Here is a 19776-nt window from a genome sequence, read left to right as displayed (position 1 = left end):
TGCAGTTAGTAGGGTTAGGTTAACTGGTGATTCTGTCCACAGGTGTGAATGTAAATGCAAATGTCTGGCAACCTGTCCAGGGCCTCCCCTGCCCCTCCCCGGTCCTATGACAGACTCTAGCTCCATTATGACCCTGAATTGGATAAGCAGAAGAAAATGGATCTCGCCCAGACTCTGTTCACTTTGAACAGCTGATGGCTGATATCAATGAAAGCTTTGCATTAGTCCCAGAAGGGCTCTAGCTTCCATCAACACAGCTTCAACACAGCTTCACATGCTTGTCACCACAGAGCCATGACTGACTGAGTCAGTCAGGGAGTATTTTGGGAAATGTTAAAGGTAGTATCTTATGTAGTCTAGTATAGTCTCACATTGTACCTCCAGGGCTTGTAGCTAATGTGCAGCTATCTCTAAACGGTTAGCTAGTGACAGAGCAGGTAAGAGTGTGAAAAGTGTGTCTTTAATTGTGTACATGTGGAGTTTATATGCACGGTTAACCACAGATTAGTGCGCACACTGTGAACAAGGCCCATCGCTGCGCTTTTGTCATGTAGATGCTCTTCAGGGATTTATTGTAATCTTTTTGCACTGTGCAAGGGTCCCTTTGGGTCCAAGTCATTTGGTCAGTGCAGGTGAGGGCGAGGTGCTGTGGGGTTGCCACTAGCTTCTTACAGCTGCACATCTGCTACATTGCAAGCACGCAGTGTACTATGAGGACAAGCCTTGTTGTGTCTGTGTCCGTGTCACCAAGCGAGCACATCATCATTATTTTTCGTTTTGATGTGCAAAACTATAAAATGTCCTCCTCCTTTTTTCTTCTTTGAACATCTTTTCCTGCGTGGCCTTCCAAGTCTCATGAGAGATAGAGATAGCAAGGATGGAAATATTAATAGTAGAGACATTTGGGAGAGGTGAGATAGTAGCGAGGTACAGCCATAATGCATAATGCATTAGAGGAGAGAGGAGAAATTGGGGAGCAAGGGGGAGGATGTACCCATTCATTCACTTCACTACTGCTAATGTGCCCCGTGGCTTGATAGCTGATAGGTCTATCTCGCTGCCTCTGTATCTGACTTGGAATCGCCACTCTGCTGCTGTTTGAGCAGGAGGGGCAGGAGAAGCGGCCCCTCCGACCGGAGTAAATGTCATTTCACGAGAGCTGTACTTCATATTATTTGAAACGCTTTAATGATGAACAGTTGCTGTTTTAGAGATGCTTGCAACATACTGGCAGTGCAGATAATTTCTAAAAGGGGGAAAAAGACAAATCCTAGAAAAATCAACTGCAGGCTGCCATTATTAAAGGACCAAGAAATGCAAAGTATATTACATGTTTGGAAGAAAAAAAGGCATAAAATTTGTAGAGTCTGAATCCATCTTTAGCTGAACAGAGTGGCACAGTGACAGTGACAGAGCGCTGGGCGTCTTACTCTGCCTGGTTATCACTGTCAGGGACCAGTCTGCTGCACCAGCAGGCCCAGCACTGTGATAACCACACAACTTACAGCCCCTTTATCATAATTAGCTTTTCCTTTTTAACCTTAAAAGGCCTTCCATTACTGGGTCCTTCTCTGTCGGGCGGCTGACACACCACGCGATTGGTTTCTCTCACAGCGGGCCTCTCAATATAGTCTCCCATAACGGGTGAACTGCAGAGAAGGAAGAGCCGCTTTATGGAGGCAGATAGAGCTGCTTGTTTAAATAATGAGAAAAGAGAATCTAGGAGGGTGGAGTAAAGAAGAATTTGCATTGTGGATGGAAAGTAAAAGTAAAGGGTGTAGGGGGGAAAACGTCCCTGTGGATCTGTAAGCTTTCATTTTTGCTAACATTTCATGTCAATAATGACACAGATGCCAGTTTGGCACACTCACGTGTTATAGTTGGTAGAATTAGCTTGACAGAGCTCTGCTATTGCAGCTTACGCCGAGACTCCTGATATCACTTAATTCGTTTCTAGCATCCAAGAGCTTCCTGTTAGGTTTGTTCAGAATGCTGCTACCTCTGCGAGCAATGTTATCACAACAGATTTGTGCGTCCGGACAATATGAACCTTTTTCCATAGATTTCCACAGTGACCGAGGAGTCTGTAACTATTTGGCAATATAACTACGTTGGTGATGCAGCGTCGCAGGATTTGTTGGTGTCTGGGGCTGAACAATGAAAACTGCAGTTCCTTGAATGGCCACTTTAGGCTGCCTCTGAATAAGTAACATCAGGATATTGAGTCAAATGGAAGCACGTGCATCTCTAAATATATACTATATTCTTTCTTTTTGAATGATCATTTTGACCTTTTTAAAATTTGTTCTTCATCCATTGATGGCATTTTCTTTGTTGTGTCAGTTGCACGTGCTTCCTGTCTGCTGATGAAGGCTGTGACAGGAGGTTAAAAGACAAGGAAAATCCAATTTATTGATGATGTGATCATTTAACAGCAGACTACACTCTTTGTTAAATTGCAGGTATGAGGCTAGTGCTGTTTAGGTAGTAAAAGCTTTTTTGTGTTTCGTGTGAGGGACTTTAAGCATTTTAGCGCTGTCTCCTGCAGCATCTTCTACAGTACCCTGCATACTTTTTAGAACAGTGGCTGCTTGAAATGCATTTTTAGTAAGAGCTATGAGATGTGAATCCTATATGCATCTGTCGAATCCTGCAAACTGAAAACGTGGGCTAATGTTTAGGAAAGGATAAGACACGTGGAGTTATTTAAACATATCTGTTTTTAAGACTATATTCAGTCATTCAGAGCTCCATTCATACAGGCCGGGGCCTTGTTTACTGCTGATAACCCATCTTATCACAGCACAATGGATATGGCCGCCTGTTTCTCACTGGAGATAAACAAAGAAAGACTATCTCTCTATTTCTCTTCCAACCCTCCCTCTTTCTCATGCGTACATCCATTCTCTGAATGGACCGGCTTCTCTCAGTTCTATACACAACACAGACACCAAAATATACTTGTCTCAGTACCTTTGGGAATTTGCCTGCTCGATTTGGCCAAAAAGGTTTCATATAAATCCTTAGAACTTGGCATCCAGCCTTCATTGTTGTTCATTCATTTGTGACCAGTCAGAAAACTGTCGGCACGGTTGATTGGATCATCTCGTGCACATAACCTGCATATAAAAAATGGATGTAGCCAGTTTGCAAAGTCTCGTTCTTTTACGTGGAGCCAAACGGACAAAGGGGTGAAGTACTTGGTACTTCAGTGCTTATTAGAATCATTTCATGGAAAATGACTGCAGTTTGGAGGTGTATAGGGTACATTGCACAAAACAAGGACTCCTAAGAAGCCCATTCAAAGTTGGTCTACCAGCTCAAAGCGAGCTTGCTGTAAATGTGATTAGAATTTGGTGATTCAGAGACTCTGGATTGTCACAATTCCCTAAATATGAGTGGATGGAAATGGAATTACAAAGAAGGATGGTTCTGCTACTGGAGTGAATCAGAGTGGGCACAGTCTGGTTTCGTCAAGGATCTCTGATAGTATGAAAGAGGAAGGGTTTCCAAATTGGAAATGATGGATGCACTGGGATAGTCACGGTCTATCACTGACCAAAGGACCAAACTGGGCTCCCGGTCTTTGAGCCCGGTCCTTCTTTGAAAGGCTTTTCTGGACATTTTAATTGTCTCGCCAAAGCTTTCAGTAGTTTTACTAGTAGAATAGAATAGCAGGGTAATTTCACTATGGTAGTAAGTGACAGTGTATAATAATGACTGTTTTGATCACAGATTGAGACAGGCTGGGAGGGGGAAATGAACTAGACAGTTGAAAATAAGCTCGCTGACAGGGGAAGGTTTGAGAAGCTCCAGGCTGGCTAATAGACCTGCCAGGCTAGGTTAGCGAAATAAAGATGTCACCTTATACATCATATAAGCTGACTGCTCTCCAGAGACAAAGGCTGCATCTGTGTGTGTGTGTGTGTGTGTGTGTGTGTGTGTGTGTGTGTGTGTGTGTGTGTGTGTGTGTGTGTGTGTGTGTGTGTGTGTGTGTGTGTGTGTGTGTTTGGTGGTGTGGGAGTGTAATGGGCAGCAGAGCAGCAGAGAAGAGACTACAGAGAGAGGGGAGTGCAAAGCTTTTTGTCATTAGAGTGGATCCCATGGGATCCTTTCTAGGTAGTAATGAATAGAAGTGCAAGATGGTAATAGAGATGTGGGATGTTGTGGCAAATCAAGCCCTGAATAGGTCAGGCTCCACTGCAAGCTTTAGGCCTAATTAGTTTGTAAATATGTTGAAATCAATCAGAGGCAGCAGACCTTGGGTCTCCTCAGCAGAGCAAAGATGGAAAAAGTAATATCTTGTAACAGTGGTAATAATTGAAGCAGGGTCTCACAGATGGGTTACTTACAGGTTTATAAGTAAATGTAATTAATGATTAAAAAGGCAAAGATGGCGATTGACCGACCTCTGCCTCCAGGCCAGGTGGGAAACGTATGATATAGTCTACAAACTCCAGAAGGGAAAGGTGATAAAATGGCACAGTGTCAGTTCTGGGCTGAAAAGTAGAACCACAGAGTTACATAGAAGAAGCCGTCCCCATGCACATTATTCATTTACACCTCAGCTTCTAATATCTGCACAGATGTGCGCATGTAATTTATGCGTAATATTCCGAGGAAGATGACTGTATGTTTAGAAAAGCATTTGTGTATGATGTGTTCATTAAGCTAACTATTTCTCGCTTGCCCTCTCTTAAAGCAAATGCCTTGTGATAATGGCAGCATTAGAGCCAGTCAGTATTCCCGAAAGACATTTTCCATTTCAGCCTCAAATGTACAATGAAATTATCTCGTCACCGAGTGTGTGCATAGCCTGCTGGAGAGCTATATATAACATGTCTGCACAGGCAGCGTTTTAGGGCTTTTTCGCCTCCTCGTTCTCTCGTCTCCTCTCCTCCTTCCTTCTCCTTCTCCCCTTCGCTTCCTCCTGCTCTCACTCTTGTTCTCGCCCTCCATGTGTGTCTGTGTGCTGGTTAACCTGCCCCTCCCCTCTCTGCCATACACCTGACTTATGGCTGTGCAGTAATAATTTGCCAGGCCTTGGCAGGCTGAGTGTACATTAGCATATAAATAGCAGATGCACTGAGTGCCCATCACACTCGACTACATTTAATTTTTGGTTTATAAGATTGAATGGGTTTTTAAACGCAGCGCCATCAAACTTGCCAAGAGACAAATGAAGTCAGGGGAGCAGTTGTCCGAGGCGGCGCCCTCACATCATTTTTATAAAGGATAAGAGTCTTACTTAAGAGAGAGGAGGGGGAGGACAGAGGGTGAGACGCTGTAGAAGCTGAATAAGCAGCACACCTGTGGATGCAGGAACGTACTTTAGTTTCTAGTTGCACCTTTCCCCCCACAGCTGTGGGTCTGAGGCAGGTACTGTGTGCACATCTTAACATCAAAATGCATTTGCTGTAACAACTTTCACTCCTAAAGTTTACCAGTGTTGGGATGTCCTGAGACATCAGTTAACTGTTAAGATCCCAAACTGATGTTGGGTGACCTGACTCACAGTCACTGTCCAGTTATCGGTCACTTGAACCCCGGATGGAGTTCAGCTCAGAACTTTGTCTCCATCTCTGTGTTTACACTGTTTACAGTTCAAATCAATTGTTGTTTATTTTATACGGTGTCTTGGTGCAGCCCCTTTGAAAGCAACTCTCTTTTTTCTGATTGGCTGCCAGCGAGAACCGAAGCTAGAAGTGCCCGTGTCAGGGGTATCGCTTATGACATTGCACAGATCCAAGAGTAGAAAACTTCATAGAGTTCAATACACTGACCTCATTGGCTGCACCGAAATGAGATGAAATCCAGAGGTGGTCAAATTTGACTTTTAACTGGAGGTGCTGATGGTGTCGTATCAGCTGTGATGCCAGTGACACCAAATGTCCTCTTCATACTTAGCTGCACACCTATGGTTTTTCTTTTTTGGGACTACATCCTGGTGTCAGAGTAGTTTAGTGTCTAGTGCTGCCTCACAGCATCAAGATTGCATCTGTCTCCGGTTTTATTCGAATATGTTAGAGTGAAAACCCAGAGAAAATCCTAAATTCTCTTACTTGGACATGCTATTATTTAGTGTTTTTTTTTATAGACTGTTTAATAGATTTTTTAAGGAACAAAATGACAGTTTGGTAGAAAGAACTGAGTTATTTGGGGGTGAGTTGCAGCAGGTAGTCGCCATTGCAAACCCACAACATTTGCTTTATTGCCCAAATAATGTATGGTCAAACCTTTAGCAGCCAATTTCAACAGATCTCTTTTTATTTGCTTGTTAAAGGAATGCTTATTTTTCTTCCTTGCCCATTTCTCTGCTTTATTTTATTTGCCAGTAAACATTGCCATTACAGTAACACATAGCTCTGCTTTACTTAAACAACTTTTTATTTATTCTGCTCTGTTCTGGAGCTATTTTTATTTCTATCTGGGCCTGTTTTTAATGTGAAAGTTACCAATATTTGTTTTGTCCTTTTCCTATTACAGTGACGCATGGCTCCGCTTTACTTAAACTATCACTTCTAATTTGTCTGCTAGATCTAGAGTTTCAGTTAAAGAAGCAGTTTTTATCTCCCGTGGGGAACTCTGTGTTACTGTGTGTGTGTGTGTGTGTGTGTGTGTGTGTGTGTGTGTGTGTGTGTGTGTGTGTGTGTGTGTGTGTGTGTGTGTGTGTGTGTGTGTGTCCCAGGGAATAAACCAAAGCTCTGTTAAAATGCAAAGCAGCCCCCCGTGCAGCCATGTGGGGGAATAGAAGCCATATTTTAAGTGCTCTGCCCGTCAGCAAAATGTTTCTAGGGGAAAGCTAATTCTACTGTGAGACTTACAGCTCTGCCAGGCCGGCCGACAGGACTCGATGCTATCAGGATTAAATTAAGGTGAATTAGAGACAAAGAGGCAGAAAGAGGGGGAAAAAGGATGATGTTAGGGCAGGATTTTCGTCCAGCTGGGTGATCACTTCTTAGTCTTAGGTCATTGATCAGAACAGAATAAACCAGCCGGGATTAAAGTAGACAAGCAAAAAACCTATAGAGACTATATCTGTGTGTATATGTGTGTTTACATTTGCTGTGTGCGGATCCGTTGTCCTCCGAGGATGAATAAGGATAGCAGCAGAGTGGAGTAACGGAGAAAGTCTGGGGTTTAAAATGTGTGTACCCTTGTGTTTAACAGTATTCTTTCAGCTTTTTCACATAATAAAAACATAAGTCAAGTATCAATATCTCAGACTTTATGTTCACTCTGTGCAAAATCTTTTCTTTGAATAAAAGGATCGTTTATATTAATAACACCTAAGCTGGGAAACATACATGAACTGCAGTGTCTGCAGTGTTACGAGGCTGCAGGGGTTTGGGCCTGGGTTTGCTTCTTCCTCATACCGGTTCCTGTCCAAAAAAGGCTTGTATTATTGTCTTTATCTTACTAAATAAGGCACTTTGTTGTTGTGATTTGGTGCTATATAAATAAAATTGAATTGAAGTGAAAATTGACTTAAGGAAGAAAACCCCCCACAAAAAAATAAACCCTGCAGTTCCTCTAATCGACTAGCTCCAAAAGTGAGTTAGTTCCCACAGACTCCTATCTTATCATGGCTGGTTTTATCTGAAAATGCTAAGAGCCTGGTGCAAATGGCATTTATGATATGATAAATAACAAAAGCAGAGTGAAAGAATTATTTTACAACTAGCCTGTCAGTCAGAGCATGACGCTGTGATTGACAGGTATGCTGACACACACAGCTTTGTGTGCGGACCTCACTTTGGCAACTTTAATGACTGAACTGTATTTTGTATTTATATGTTAAATAGCACTTATTAGCAGGTATCTGTGTCTGCGTGATCCACCAATAACACATACAAGCTGTTTCAGAAGCTACATGTAAAAACAACAACAACACGACATGGTTAAAATGCCAGCTGTAAGGGTTGCTGTCACAGTACCTCAAAATCCTGTAGGTATCAGTAACAGTCAGTAAACAAAGACAGAAAATACAAGGTGGATGAATGAATCGACGGTTTGCACTGTGCCTACAATAAACACAGCAGCTAGTTATTTTGGTTAAAGGTTAGCGAGTAATTTCACTCAGATGACTTCATGTCAGTGTTTCTCATTTTAAAAGTATTTAACTGCTGCAAAACCCGAGCCTTTCTCTGTTACCTCTTATTGAAATGTACCCAGTTGTAGAGTCTACCTTACAATAGAAAGCGACTCGAAGTGACTGTAATAAAATTTAATAGAAATTGATGTAATTTAATGCACATTTATTATAGAGAGGTTTTAATCCACTTGTACAGTATTTGTTCACATGTCATAAATGAGGTCTAATTTCTCCCCGATTCAAACCTTCTTCCACAATATGTCAGCCTTTGTAGCTGTGTTAATGAGAGGTAATTAGGCTTTAATTGTTTAGTTGCTTGTTAACTGAATGTTGAGTATTGTAATATGAAGTGTTTTAATTGGTCTCTGCATAGTGGATCAAGAGGTGTGTATCCAGCTTTGTGACACGGTTAACTGAGTCTGTCCTGTGGTTGAGCTGTAAATGTGTGCGTGTATATATGTTGGGGGGAGGGACATGTGGGTAATTATTCAAGGAGTCATTATTGGTAAACCAATTCTAACATTTTAATGGGCTTTATCAGCAGTAACGCAGCAGCCTTCTATCGCTCTCACACACACAATCGGGTATTACACTCTAATGAAAAAGAGGCGTTTGGGAATTAGAGGTTAGTTTAACGTTAGCTTTTACTGCTCCTCATAACACTAATCATTGTGATTATTATACTGCTAGACTGAAGTGTGTGACTCTGTGTGTGCGGCTGCTCAGCTGTTAAAAGCATAGGGCCACGCACACAAATGCATGCACGCACACAAATTTATGTTATGGAAATGAGCCTCTGTGTGTGTGTTGTGTTCTGCATTGTAGCCCAGCCAATGGCTAACAAGCTCACCAGGAAATTAAAAACCATAAATTTTGCTTACTACTGATAGAAGCTCATCACAGACACACACACATTGTCATCCCTCTCCCCTTAGCTAATAAGAAAACCAGAGTGATTCGCGGGAGAGTCGCACGATGGGTGAATCCAGTGACAAATTATATGTGCTGCCATCTAGTGGTGCAGACATTACAGCGGTATTCAGGTGCAGCGAGAGAGTAGTGTGCGCTGTTGGATTGATTGTGGTCATGCAGTATGTGAAAAAATTCATGGCCCATTTTTGTCATTAAAAAATTAAAATAAAGATCCAAGTTAAGGCTGATAGAAGGCAGCTTACACCCCATGATTCAATAGTTCATCGAACCATCTTTAGTGACTTGAAACGATTGTTTTCTGCGTGACATTTAGTCTTTACCAGAACAATGTTGGCCCACTCTTCTTTACAAGGCCGTTTCAGTTTGTTGAGGTTTGCGTGCATTTGTTGTTGTTGATTAGCAGCATCTGGCTTCTACTTGCCTTCTTAATTCATGCTTTTCCACAGGACTCCATAAAGTCTGTTAAAAAATGCCTTTTTTACATGACTGCATCTACTACATTATATTAGATGTGTGGAGTTTCCTGCAGCTGCTTTAACTGGATGCCTAAAATAAAAGGACATCATTTTCATGAAATAAAGCAGCTGTTTTTTTCACACTCAAAACTATGAAAAAGCTAACGATTCTCCCTTTCCTCAGATGAAGGTCTCTTCAGATGGAGAGGACGATGATGATGATGATTTTGATGAAGTTCCAGAGAAAGAAGGTTATGAGCCGCACATTCCAGAGCATCTGCGGGCCGAGTACGGTGAGTTTATGTACGCAAACAGACATGCGTGTGCACTTCAAATCTATAGACACGTGCACAAATAGTGAGGTTAAGCTACAAAGCTGCTGTCCTGATCTCCTGAGATCCACACGTACTCTACAAATAAACAATCACGCTTTAAAGTACTGGCCTTTGGCAGCTGGTAAAACGCAGGTAATGTGCTTCTTAAGTGGATTTATGTGCGTGTGCCCACAAAAGTTTCTGCAAAACAAAGGAAAAGCAGCCAACACGGTGAATAGTATTTGGATATCATTAGTCCAAATTGTATCTTTAATGAGTATAATTTAATTTGAATGAGGAAACATTCATTATAGTTTGTCCATAACAAGCCGTTATTCTGAAATTTAAGACAAGTCATTCCATCGTTAATATTGTCCCAAAGCTGCCCAAGTGGTCATTTTGTTTTTATTTTGTTTGACTTCCTTTAAAAAAAATCTATTCAAAAGCTTCAGAGGATGTCTGCCTTCAGTTTTCATTTAAGGTGTTTAATAAAACTTGTGCCATGAGTATTTTCTACTGATTCTCAGACATTTTATACAATTAGTTGGACAGCAGACTGACAGTTTAATGGCCTTCCCTTGTCATGACATTATAAATAAAGGAGACATAATGTCTGAACTTGAATCAAAGTGTTAAACTGTTTTTTATAGCTTGTCTCTCGTCCAAACAGATTTTAATGCTAAAGAAGGCTGAAGACAAAACTGATCACAGAGATGATAAACATGGCCAAAGCAACAGTCTAGTACATTTTTAAAATCAATGCACTACCCAGCTCAGCAACATCAAAAAGGCCAGTAAACACTTTGTCCAGGCGGAGCCACCTGACAGCCGAGTGGTAGCCTATGTCACCATCTTCAGTCTCATGGTCCTCTAAAAGTGCAACAAACTTCTCCTAGTCAAGTTAACTATTTTAGTTACAACATCAACAATATGGTTAATTTTTAGCACTTACCAATTTCAGTTCTGGGTTGATTTCAATCACTTTTATCCGGACATTACTTCTATGAACAAACCAGTCCTGCTGTAGTCTATTTCACTGAGCCGATTGCTGCTCCATAATCTAAAACATTGTCATTATCCAATATTTAAAGATGAGTAACTGGGGCTGTGTTGTAGACATCAGAGGTCTTGTCCAGAGCCAAAATTGTCATATTTGTTTTTCATCTGAAGCGCCAGATGTCCTGCAGTGTCCTCAATGTGTTTTGTTACCGTTTGCCTGGAGAGGGCCACATTCTCATTCTTTGTTTTTTCAGGGCATTTTAGCCTGACAGACTCGACCAGACACTCTTTGATAAACTCCTCACCAGAGAATGGTATAATGTTTTTTGTGATTCTGTGGGAAATCACAAAGCTGACTGTGATTGCTCCATGGATGTGTTGGTACAACCGTTCTCGCTCTGGATTAGGCAAGCTCTTGCATTTCTGTGTGCTCTCCCCTAATTAATCACACACTAATCCGACTTTAATAAATTAATACTTAGTCCATGTCTTGGTAAAAATTCAAAATTTATCGTTTGCTGGCATCCATCTCAGATGTCTGTTACAGTGAAGCTGCGTTCTCTTGCACTCAGAAGTAAACAAATAAAATAAAAATAGGAGTCACTTTAAAAATATAAGAAACAAAAGTTGTGTTGTGATTTCCCACAAAATAAAAAAAACAGTAAGCCAGTTTCTTATGGGGAGTTTGCCAAAGGTGTTTGGTGGCTGAAATGAGCCAAACTGCATGATGTGTGCTGATCTCTCCTGATTTGAAGGCAGCGTAGGTTTGTAATAGAGACACTCTTGTTTCTGCAAGCCTTTTTCTGGTGCTTACATATGAATGGCTGTGAGAGTCCCTCGTATACCATGGCTGCATTGGACATGTATGGATCATGTCTAGCCTCCAGGCAGCAAACTGGGTTAAAGGTCAAATGTTCAGGTCAATAACCAGCTGCCTGTGCATTTTATTGCTATGTCAGCTACATAATAACATTTTTTCCAAATATAAGTTGCAGTTTGACTGTTTTTAATACGAGGTACAAGCTCCAGGCAACCGTAAATACTAAAACCTCTCTCAGGATTTTAGTGTGCTCTGCCATGAGCAGCGCTGCCTCCACCCCTCCATCACTCATACCATTTCATATGTGAAGTTATATACTGTGTGTGTGTGTGTGTGTGTGTGTGTGTGTGTGTGTGTGTGTGTGTGTGTGTGTGTGTGTGTGTAGGAGAGAGACCGATCATATTTATGTGTTAGTGTTAATGACATCATAACACAGGATGTTGTTGCCCAGGCACTTATTGCTGGCTCAGCTATGTAGTTTGGCTGTACTGTGACCTTTGACCCCCAGTGAGTGCTTGGCACCACCTTCCTGAGTCATTACATTCACACTGAGCCTGTTTTACCTGTGAACCCATCCACTCCCGCCTCCCTCTATTACTAATCAGTTAGACGTTAGAGTAATTAGATTATATCTGATGGACCCAAAACAGCTGTGTGTGTGTGTGTGCGTGTGTACTTGTGTGTGTGTGTGTGCGTGTTTGTCAGGGTGATTAGTGGGCTAGGTAATGATCTAGAGGGGCCACACCAAATTAACAATGCAACCTCTTTAATGAGCCCCTATTAGCCCTGCACTCAGATTTTACCACCCATCGTCAAATGGACACACACACACACACACACACACACACACACACACACACACACACACACACACACACACACACACACACACAGTACCATTGCCATCTTGTTTAAATTGTAAAGAAATAAGAAGTATTTGGACTTTCTGTCATTTTGCCTGCACATACCACTATAGTGGATGTTCAATCAAAGAATCAAGTACAGGCTTTCATCTTTAATCCAGATGTTTAGGAGTTACTGCTGATTTTTAGATGTAGTCCACACGTTTTCAGAAACTCAAATGCGATTGGACAAATTGCTCTTGCATAATTATAATTGTAAGGATGGATTGTTGAACCCTTGGTAACACGTTGTAGTGAGTACCTAGCTGAAATGTAAATGTCTAACACCAAATGTTGCATTTACTCAGACGGGCAGCTTAATTTCTTTTTCTGCTTTAATTTTTGTCTTCACTAAATGAAGAAGTTGTTCCTGTTGGGTTGAGAGGTGAGGGGTCTGACCTGGTGAATTAATGCTCCTGTAGGATCAAAAGTAGAGTTGGATTTTAAAATCCGATGTATGGATGGCTGAGAGTTTGTCTTTGTTCCTCCCCTATCATATCCATTCTTCCTTTCTCTCCTAATTTCCCTGATCACAATAGCATTTCAGTTCCTCTCACTCTTTTCATCTCTGCCCGTGGATCACATTTATCATTTTTTAGCGTTTCCTCTTCTTTCTTTTCAATTCTTCCTGACTTCGTCCACTCCTTCTGTTTCCCGTCTTCCCGTGTCCCCTTCTTTCCACTTTCTCATTCCACCCCTCTGTCTTGTTCTGTCATCCTGATTATCAGTCCTCTTATCCCTCTCTCTGCTGTCAGTACACTATCGCTCTCTTTCTCAAATTAACATTTTAATTACAGGCCCTGCTTAACCTGGGAAAATCAATACCTCTTCCTGCCTTTCCTCTCTTTCTCTTTCACTCTTTTTTTTCTTGCACCCTGTTAAACCCCCGCATTTCTGTCTCTTTTTCTAACAACCCAGGCGCGCGTGTGCACACACACACACACACACACACACACACACACACACACACACTACTATACACATTTCCTCCCATTGATCTGTGTGTCTTAACATCCACAACAAGCAGACTAACCTCTTTCAATTGGTGCTCTGAAATGATCAGGTGTGTGTGTCTGTGTGTGTGTGTGTGTGTGTGTGTGTGTGTGTGTGTGTGTGTGTGTGTGTGTGTGTGTGTGTGTGTGTGTGTGTGTGTGTGTGTTCGGTGAGGTATTTTTAATTCCCAATCTCCAAGAACTGGGAAAGCGCCGTGAATTATTTTAAAAATCCCCGTCATGTAAAACTACACTAACCAGTCAAATCTGATTTTAACAAAAAACACAAAATTAGCAACAAATGTCATTTATTGGACGTTATACTGGTATCATGAGCTGTGCTCTTACAGAATCGTCCCATAGATTTCAGCTGAGTTTCACTTTGAGTTTCATGTCTCGTTATCGTATCTCTGATATAGGAAATGTGTGCTTACCTAGATCTCCATCTATGCCTGCACCTGCACAGCTGAAAGGCAGGAAGATGTTTACCAGTTGATTGAATTGTTGGGGTTTTGTTTGGGACACGTGCAGTCTCTGGAAGTAGATGTATTTTGTTTCAACGATCCTGTCTCAGTTATTGCACAGTCAGTCTTCAGGATGGCTTGTAAAATCCATGCGATTACTTTCTGTCATTTTAGATGCTTCTCGAATCTCGAATCTCGTTTCCGGTGACTCCCTGTATCTTCTCCAGATTCACTAACTCCATCTGCAAAGCAGTAAATTATGGAAATTGTGATCACAGTTGCTATGTCGTTATTCCCTGTCCCTGACTTTATTCCCCATTTCCATCCACTGCTGTTATATTAGCAGTTTGTTGTTAGCAGGAACAGCTGGTGGCACTGATTCTGCAGTTCGTGCCCAAAAGAACCCAGTGCAGGAGAAGAGGACACAAAGAGTGTTGGTTAAAGCTCAAACAGTGAAAAGAATACAGAGTGATTAAAGCATCACTGTGTCACTGAGTTATTTCAGTTAATGCATGCTTTCCAGTCGACTGTGTATAAATGATAGACCTCTAAGGTCTTCCAGGTGTTTTATCTGCATTCTTCCTGATGGCCAGATCGTGGCTACTTCTGTGAGCCACCAGCTCAGGGGGAAAATGACCTTCAGCTTCTTTGCTCTGTGGCCTCAGAAACGCAGCTTTTCTGACAGGTTTGTGGCCTCAGCTACTACTTTTGAGTGTTATTGAAAATAGCATGATGTCCATTTAGTAAACGATGTCCAGAAGGATGATAAAGCTGGCAGGGCTACAGTGAGCATACAATGTCCTTCAAATTCATCCCTTGCTTATCATTTTGTGATTATTGTAAGAAGGTGACTGTAACAATGATGCTTTAAGACAGAACTTTACTAATCGAATGTGGATGTCACAGTAGCTTTAGCCATCTTTTATATTAAGTTAACTGGTTTTCTTTTTCTAGTTCAATGTTGTTGCAGGTAATGTACTTATCAGACGGTTGCTAGTTTGATTCCTGGTTGCTCCAGTCTACATGCCACATATCCTTGGCCAAGATACCAACACCAAGTTGCTCTCCAGTGCATCCTTTGGAGTATGAATATGTGTTAATGTTAGATAGAAAGCACTTACCCATAGGAAGTAGTGCTTGTATGAATGACTCAGTGAGTATGCTGCAAAGTGCTTTGAGTGCTCAAATAGAAAAGAAAAGCTCTTTATAAGAAACAGTCTGTGTACCGTTTAATTAAAGAAGAAGGAGTCGAAAAGTATGAAGTTAGCCTGTCTTATTGTTTGAACAGACTGTCCACCGTGTGAATGACTTGTGTTAGTATCTTGTGCCAGTGATTGAATCCCTGAAGCACTCGGGTCAGTCCTAATAATGTTTGGGATCAGCATGTTGGCAGCTCTCGGCTTACTGCATCCCTCTGATCTCACCTGCTGTGTGTGTGTGTTTAAGTCTTGTTCAATCCCCAGAGACTCCAGATGATATTGTGCTTGACCACACACACACACACACACACACACACACACACACACACACACACACACACACACACAAAACAGTCAGCGTCTGACTTCACTTGTCCTGGAGATATAACCCCACATTGCTGGAGGTCTGTCTTCATTCCTGTCGGCGCTCCAAATCAGTCAGTAAGCTCGGATGTACCAATGCTGGCAGAAAATAAAAGGGGACTTCTCTTTATATACTCATTTATATACATGCCTCATTGACCCATTCACACACACATTCAGCACTATTTTTCTCCACTTACTTTCTGTCTAACGTGTGCACATGCTCACACTCCAATGAACACAATTCAGGGTTCAGAAAGTTCTGTGAAAGTTTGAAGAACTGTCACTCAATACTGCTTTAAAAAATCCAAGTCTGGCTTCTAAGAAGCAAAATATGTGAGAGTGAGTGGCTCAGGCAGAGTTCAGCAGCTTGGAGAGACCACATGAATCATGCTAAAGTTTCAGTGGCCATGTTCTCAGGTGACATTAATGAGCAGGTGATGTTAGCGATCACCACTGATGTTGGCCATTTTAATTAGAGGAAGGAAGAGTGAGCAGCAGCTGCGTGTTTTCACCATTAGTTCTTGGGAGCTGGAGCGAAAATAAACCCAGATGTCAGATGAACCAGCCCTTACATCTTGATATCCACCTCTCTCTGCTCGCAGGTTTGGATCCCTCTCCTTCCACCTCAACAGGATCAGTCGCAGAAAAGAAACCTTCCACTAAAAAAACTGCAGCTCCTCCTCTTTCTTCCTCCTCCTATTCTTCAATGAGGCGCCTAAAGCAGCTTGCAGAAGAGGTTCAGGATCCAACCTCTGTCGTCGCCACACTGCACCTCCTTAGAGAGAAGATGCCACCGCCCATAGAATCCAGGTGAAGTCTGATCGCTGCCTCTGCAGGTCTGCTTTCTTTAAACCCCCAGGAATCATTTCCCACCCCCTCCTCTTCACACTACATTATAATCATATAGTAACACTGCCGTATTATGTCTCAGTGACAGTAACTGTTCTAAATATAAAGGAGAGACTAGAACAGTGTGAAGTCTGAGCCTACAGCTAACAGGGATTACTTGTGCGTATACTGACACCGTTATATTAAACAGGTCTGTGTGTGTGCGTGTCCGTGTGTGTGTGGGTTTTTAATGGTTCTCCAAATGTGTTCCATTTAGCAGCAGCTCCTCAGAGCCCAGTTCATCTCAGTCCAGTTCAAAGCAGACCAATGTCAATGCTCCAGTGGTTCCATTTGGTTTGGACGTGTTCTACTGGGGTCAGGAGCAGCCCAGCGCTGGCAGGATCATTAAGTATGCACCAGACAAGCACGTCATCCCCAGCAGACACTTAACTGTCCCTAGTTTACTGATCTGTGTGTTGTGTCACAGATGATAAAGTAAAAAGGATCATTTTTATATAATATTAAAACTATAGTGTGTTTACTCTTCTTTAACATTTGTAAACCATGTGTCACATTCTTTCTGCTGCAGGTCAGCCTCGCAGCACCAGTTCTGGGTTCCAGCAGAGGTGGAGGAGGAGGTGGAGAATGAAGAGCTGCTGGCAGAGAGCAGGAGCAGATACATCTCCTTCCCTGGGAGCTTCGTTCCTGTTAGCCATTTCTGCAGAGCTCCACTGAGTGATGGAAAGCTCTGTCAGCGGCAGGACCGCTTCAAGGTAACAGGATAAACTTGGAGTCTCTCATAAAGTGAGCAACTGTAGGTCTCCCTCTGATTCCCCAAACTGAGCAAGGCCTGTGTCTCCTCAGTGTCCTTTCCATGGCCCCATCATTCCACGAGACCAGGAGGGTCGAGCCTGCCGGCAGGAGGACCGAGAGAGGGAGGAGCAGGAAGAAAGGAGGAAGAGAGAGCAGCAGCCTGGTGAGAAGCGAAAAATACAAACAGATTTGAATCACACAGAAGAAATGTTATCAGAGGACTGAATTTTAACAATAGCATCAAAGGTTTGTAAGGGAAGGGCGCACAGAGTTGCACTGAGTCTTTGTGACTCTAGAGGAAGGAGAAGGAAGTCAGGAGTAGCAGAGAAATATGCGAGGGTGGTGGAGGACATGTATGACGATGGCAGGACACCGGTTCTGGGTGGATCTGGGATTACATCAGGGCTTACCTTTGAGCCTGTGGTTATGGACAGGGTGACAGAGTCTATGGAGACGCTCGAAGTGAGTGTAGGGAGTCAAGCCTGGAGAGGTGAAGGTATGTTCTGGAGTAGAGAGGATTGAAAGTCTGTAGAAATGAGATGGAAAACATGCACAAATGAGACGGAGGCAGGTGTAATAGCAGAGGTAGTGACGATGAGTGAGTGCAGGTGGAGGTGAGTGTCAAGGGTGATGTGTGACCGAGGTGGTAGTGAGAGCTCTATGATGTATGCAGGCTGGAGCTGGAGTTAGAGGTGGAAGAGTTAAAAATGCTCAGCTTTTCTTTGAGAGTAACCAAGAGCAACAGAATTAGAAATGAGTGTATGTGAGGGACAGCTCAGGTCGTGTGGCTGCGTCTTCAGTCTGCAGGATGTCCAGCAGTTGCCTGCAGTGTCTTAACCAGCTGCTGTGTGTGTGTGTGTGTGCGTGCGTGCATGTGTGTGTGAGAGTGTCTGTAGCCGTAGCTTGCAGTCCAGTGAGTTGTGAAATAGCATCTTTTGTTACCAACTACAATATCGATCCAAGAGTCTTAGACGCACATACACACACATCAGCTTCACAGTAGGGGGGCGCTGGCCTGAATAACTTGATGAACTGTTGGCCTCAGCTGCTTTTACCTCTTCAAACCTCCACAGGCACATACAGTGAGCCTAAACGGCCAGTAACACACACAGACCACTTCCTAAAGTAGCAGCTACGCTCAAACGTAATCATTTTTACTTAATTATTGCCTTATATCCACGCCGAGGGTTGCCCATAGTAACCACCCCTGTAGACCACTCCAAGGAAGCTTATATCAGACTCTGACTGTAAGTGTATTTGTAACAGTACAGCTGCACAAAGGTGTTACCAAAAAGTTCTGTCAGCCACAGAATAAAAATCAAAAGCTTCACCTGATGTAAGGTTACCATAAAATTCCATCAGCACAATCTGTCAGCAGTCTGAAACCTCTCTGAAAGTGCTGAGAAAAAGGCTTTTAGAGGATAAGAAGTACTTTAGCTGTTAGTGACATTTGCCGTACAAGAGCACTGTCATCATGGAAGTCTTCTTTCAGTTACTGTCAGTCATGTAGCAGCAGTGTCTTTATGTTTTACAGCTATGTTAATCCTACAGTGTCCACAAAGCAATAGCTGAACCTTCCTGCTTAATTGCTTTCAGATAACCACAAGTCAACAAAGTACAACAGGGTGAGCTGGCTGATGTGAAGCCGGTTGAGATTAGTGTCAGTCTTCCTGGTCGGCTTCCTTATACTGAAGTCAGTAGGGCAGCAAAGGATTTCTTAATGGAGTTTGATGAAGCCGGTCACTGACAGATGAGAAGCAGCAGGTGGTGAGGAAGCACACAGCCGGCCTAAAGAAACTATGTCTAACTTATTAGAAAGTAGAAGCAATTTATTATCCATATTATTATTTAGGGTGTGAAATGACAAAAAAACAACCAAACTAGAAATTGAAAACTATAGACAGACACACCCACAACACAAAATGCAATTAGGGAACGGAGGAAATCAAAGATTATAAATATCTGTGTTTTAATTGAATCCATTTGCTGTCAAGTTTCCAGATTAAAAGCTAAATTGAACACAGATCCCTATAAGTTACAGCCTGTAAATCATAGTGAAGATTATTCTTCAGTCTTCTGGTAAACACTGCAGAGGCGTCTGTTGCTATGGTCACTCAGTTCTATTTACAACTGTTAGTGAAATGTACTGCTACTATGTAGCCACAAAAGTTTTCATAGGACTCTGTACAGTCCTTTGAAGTAAGTACTGCTTTACTGCTTCCATAGGAGTTTAGTAGCAACCCGATGCTCTTAATCAAGTGCACTTGATTAACTGTTCATCAGCATGTGGAAAAAAGCAGAACTAGTGGAGCATTCAGGGCGAAAGAAATCAGCAACTGTTGCTGCCCATCAGTATTAGAGAGGTTACGTGGTCATTACCAGATGATTTGAAGTTTATTAAGATTATTCACTTGTTTGGAAACATTATTCACAAGTGCAAACAATCAATACAGTCACCATCTTTCCAGGAGTACACATCCCAGGATATTCACCCATGGTAGGGTGAATATGCTGGGATGCTCCCATGCTCAGAGAAACAAAAAAAATGCCAGTTCCATCTTAGTCTCTGCAGGACTCAGAATGTCAAATGTTAGAG

The 19776-nt window shown here is 42.3% G+C and overlaps 1 protein-coding gene across 2 annotated transcripts in view; it reads left to right on the top strand.

Moving 5' to 3' along the window:
* The window catches only part of uvssa (UV-stimulated scaffold protein A), a 33561-nt gene that overhangs the window by 9280 nt on the left and 4505 nt on the right, over positions 1–19776 (top strand). Inside the window, exons 9-13 of one of the 2 annotated variants that reach the window (XM_031733651.2) lie at positions 9668–9776; positions 16142–16349; positions 16648–16776; positions 16957–17140; positions 17232–17343. In XM_031733651.2, the coding sequence (XP_031589511.1) occupies positions 9668–9776; positions 16142–16349; positions 16648–16776; positions 16957–17140; positions 17232–17343 (742 nt within the window). Of the gene's footprint in view, positions 1–9667; positions 9777–16141; positions 16350–16644; positions 16777–16956; positions 17141–17231; positions 17344–19776 lie in introns of both variants that reach the window. The other variant, XM_031733650.2, reaches the window with a different exon arrangement.

The sequence above is a fragment of the Oreochromis aureus genome, linkage group 2, assembly GCF_013358895.1.
Source record: "Oreochromis aureus strain Israel breed Guangdong linkage group 2, ZZ_aureus, whole genome shotgun sequence".
Lineage (NCBI taxonomy): Eukaryota > Metazoa > Chordata > Actinopteri > Cichliformes > Cichlidae > Oreochromis > Oreochromis aureus.
This window is presented reverse-complemented; position numbering and strand designations above follow the sequence as displayed.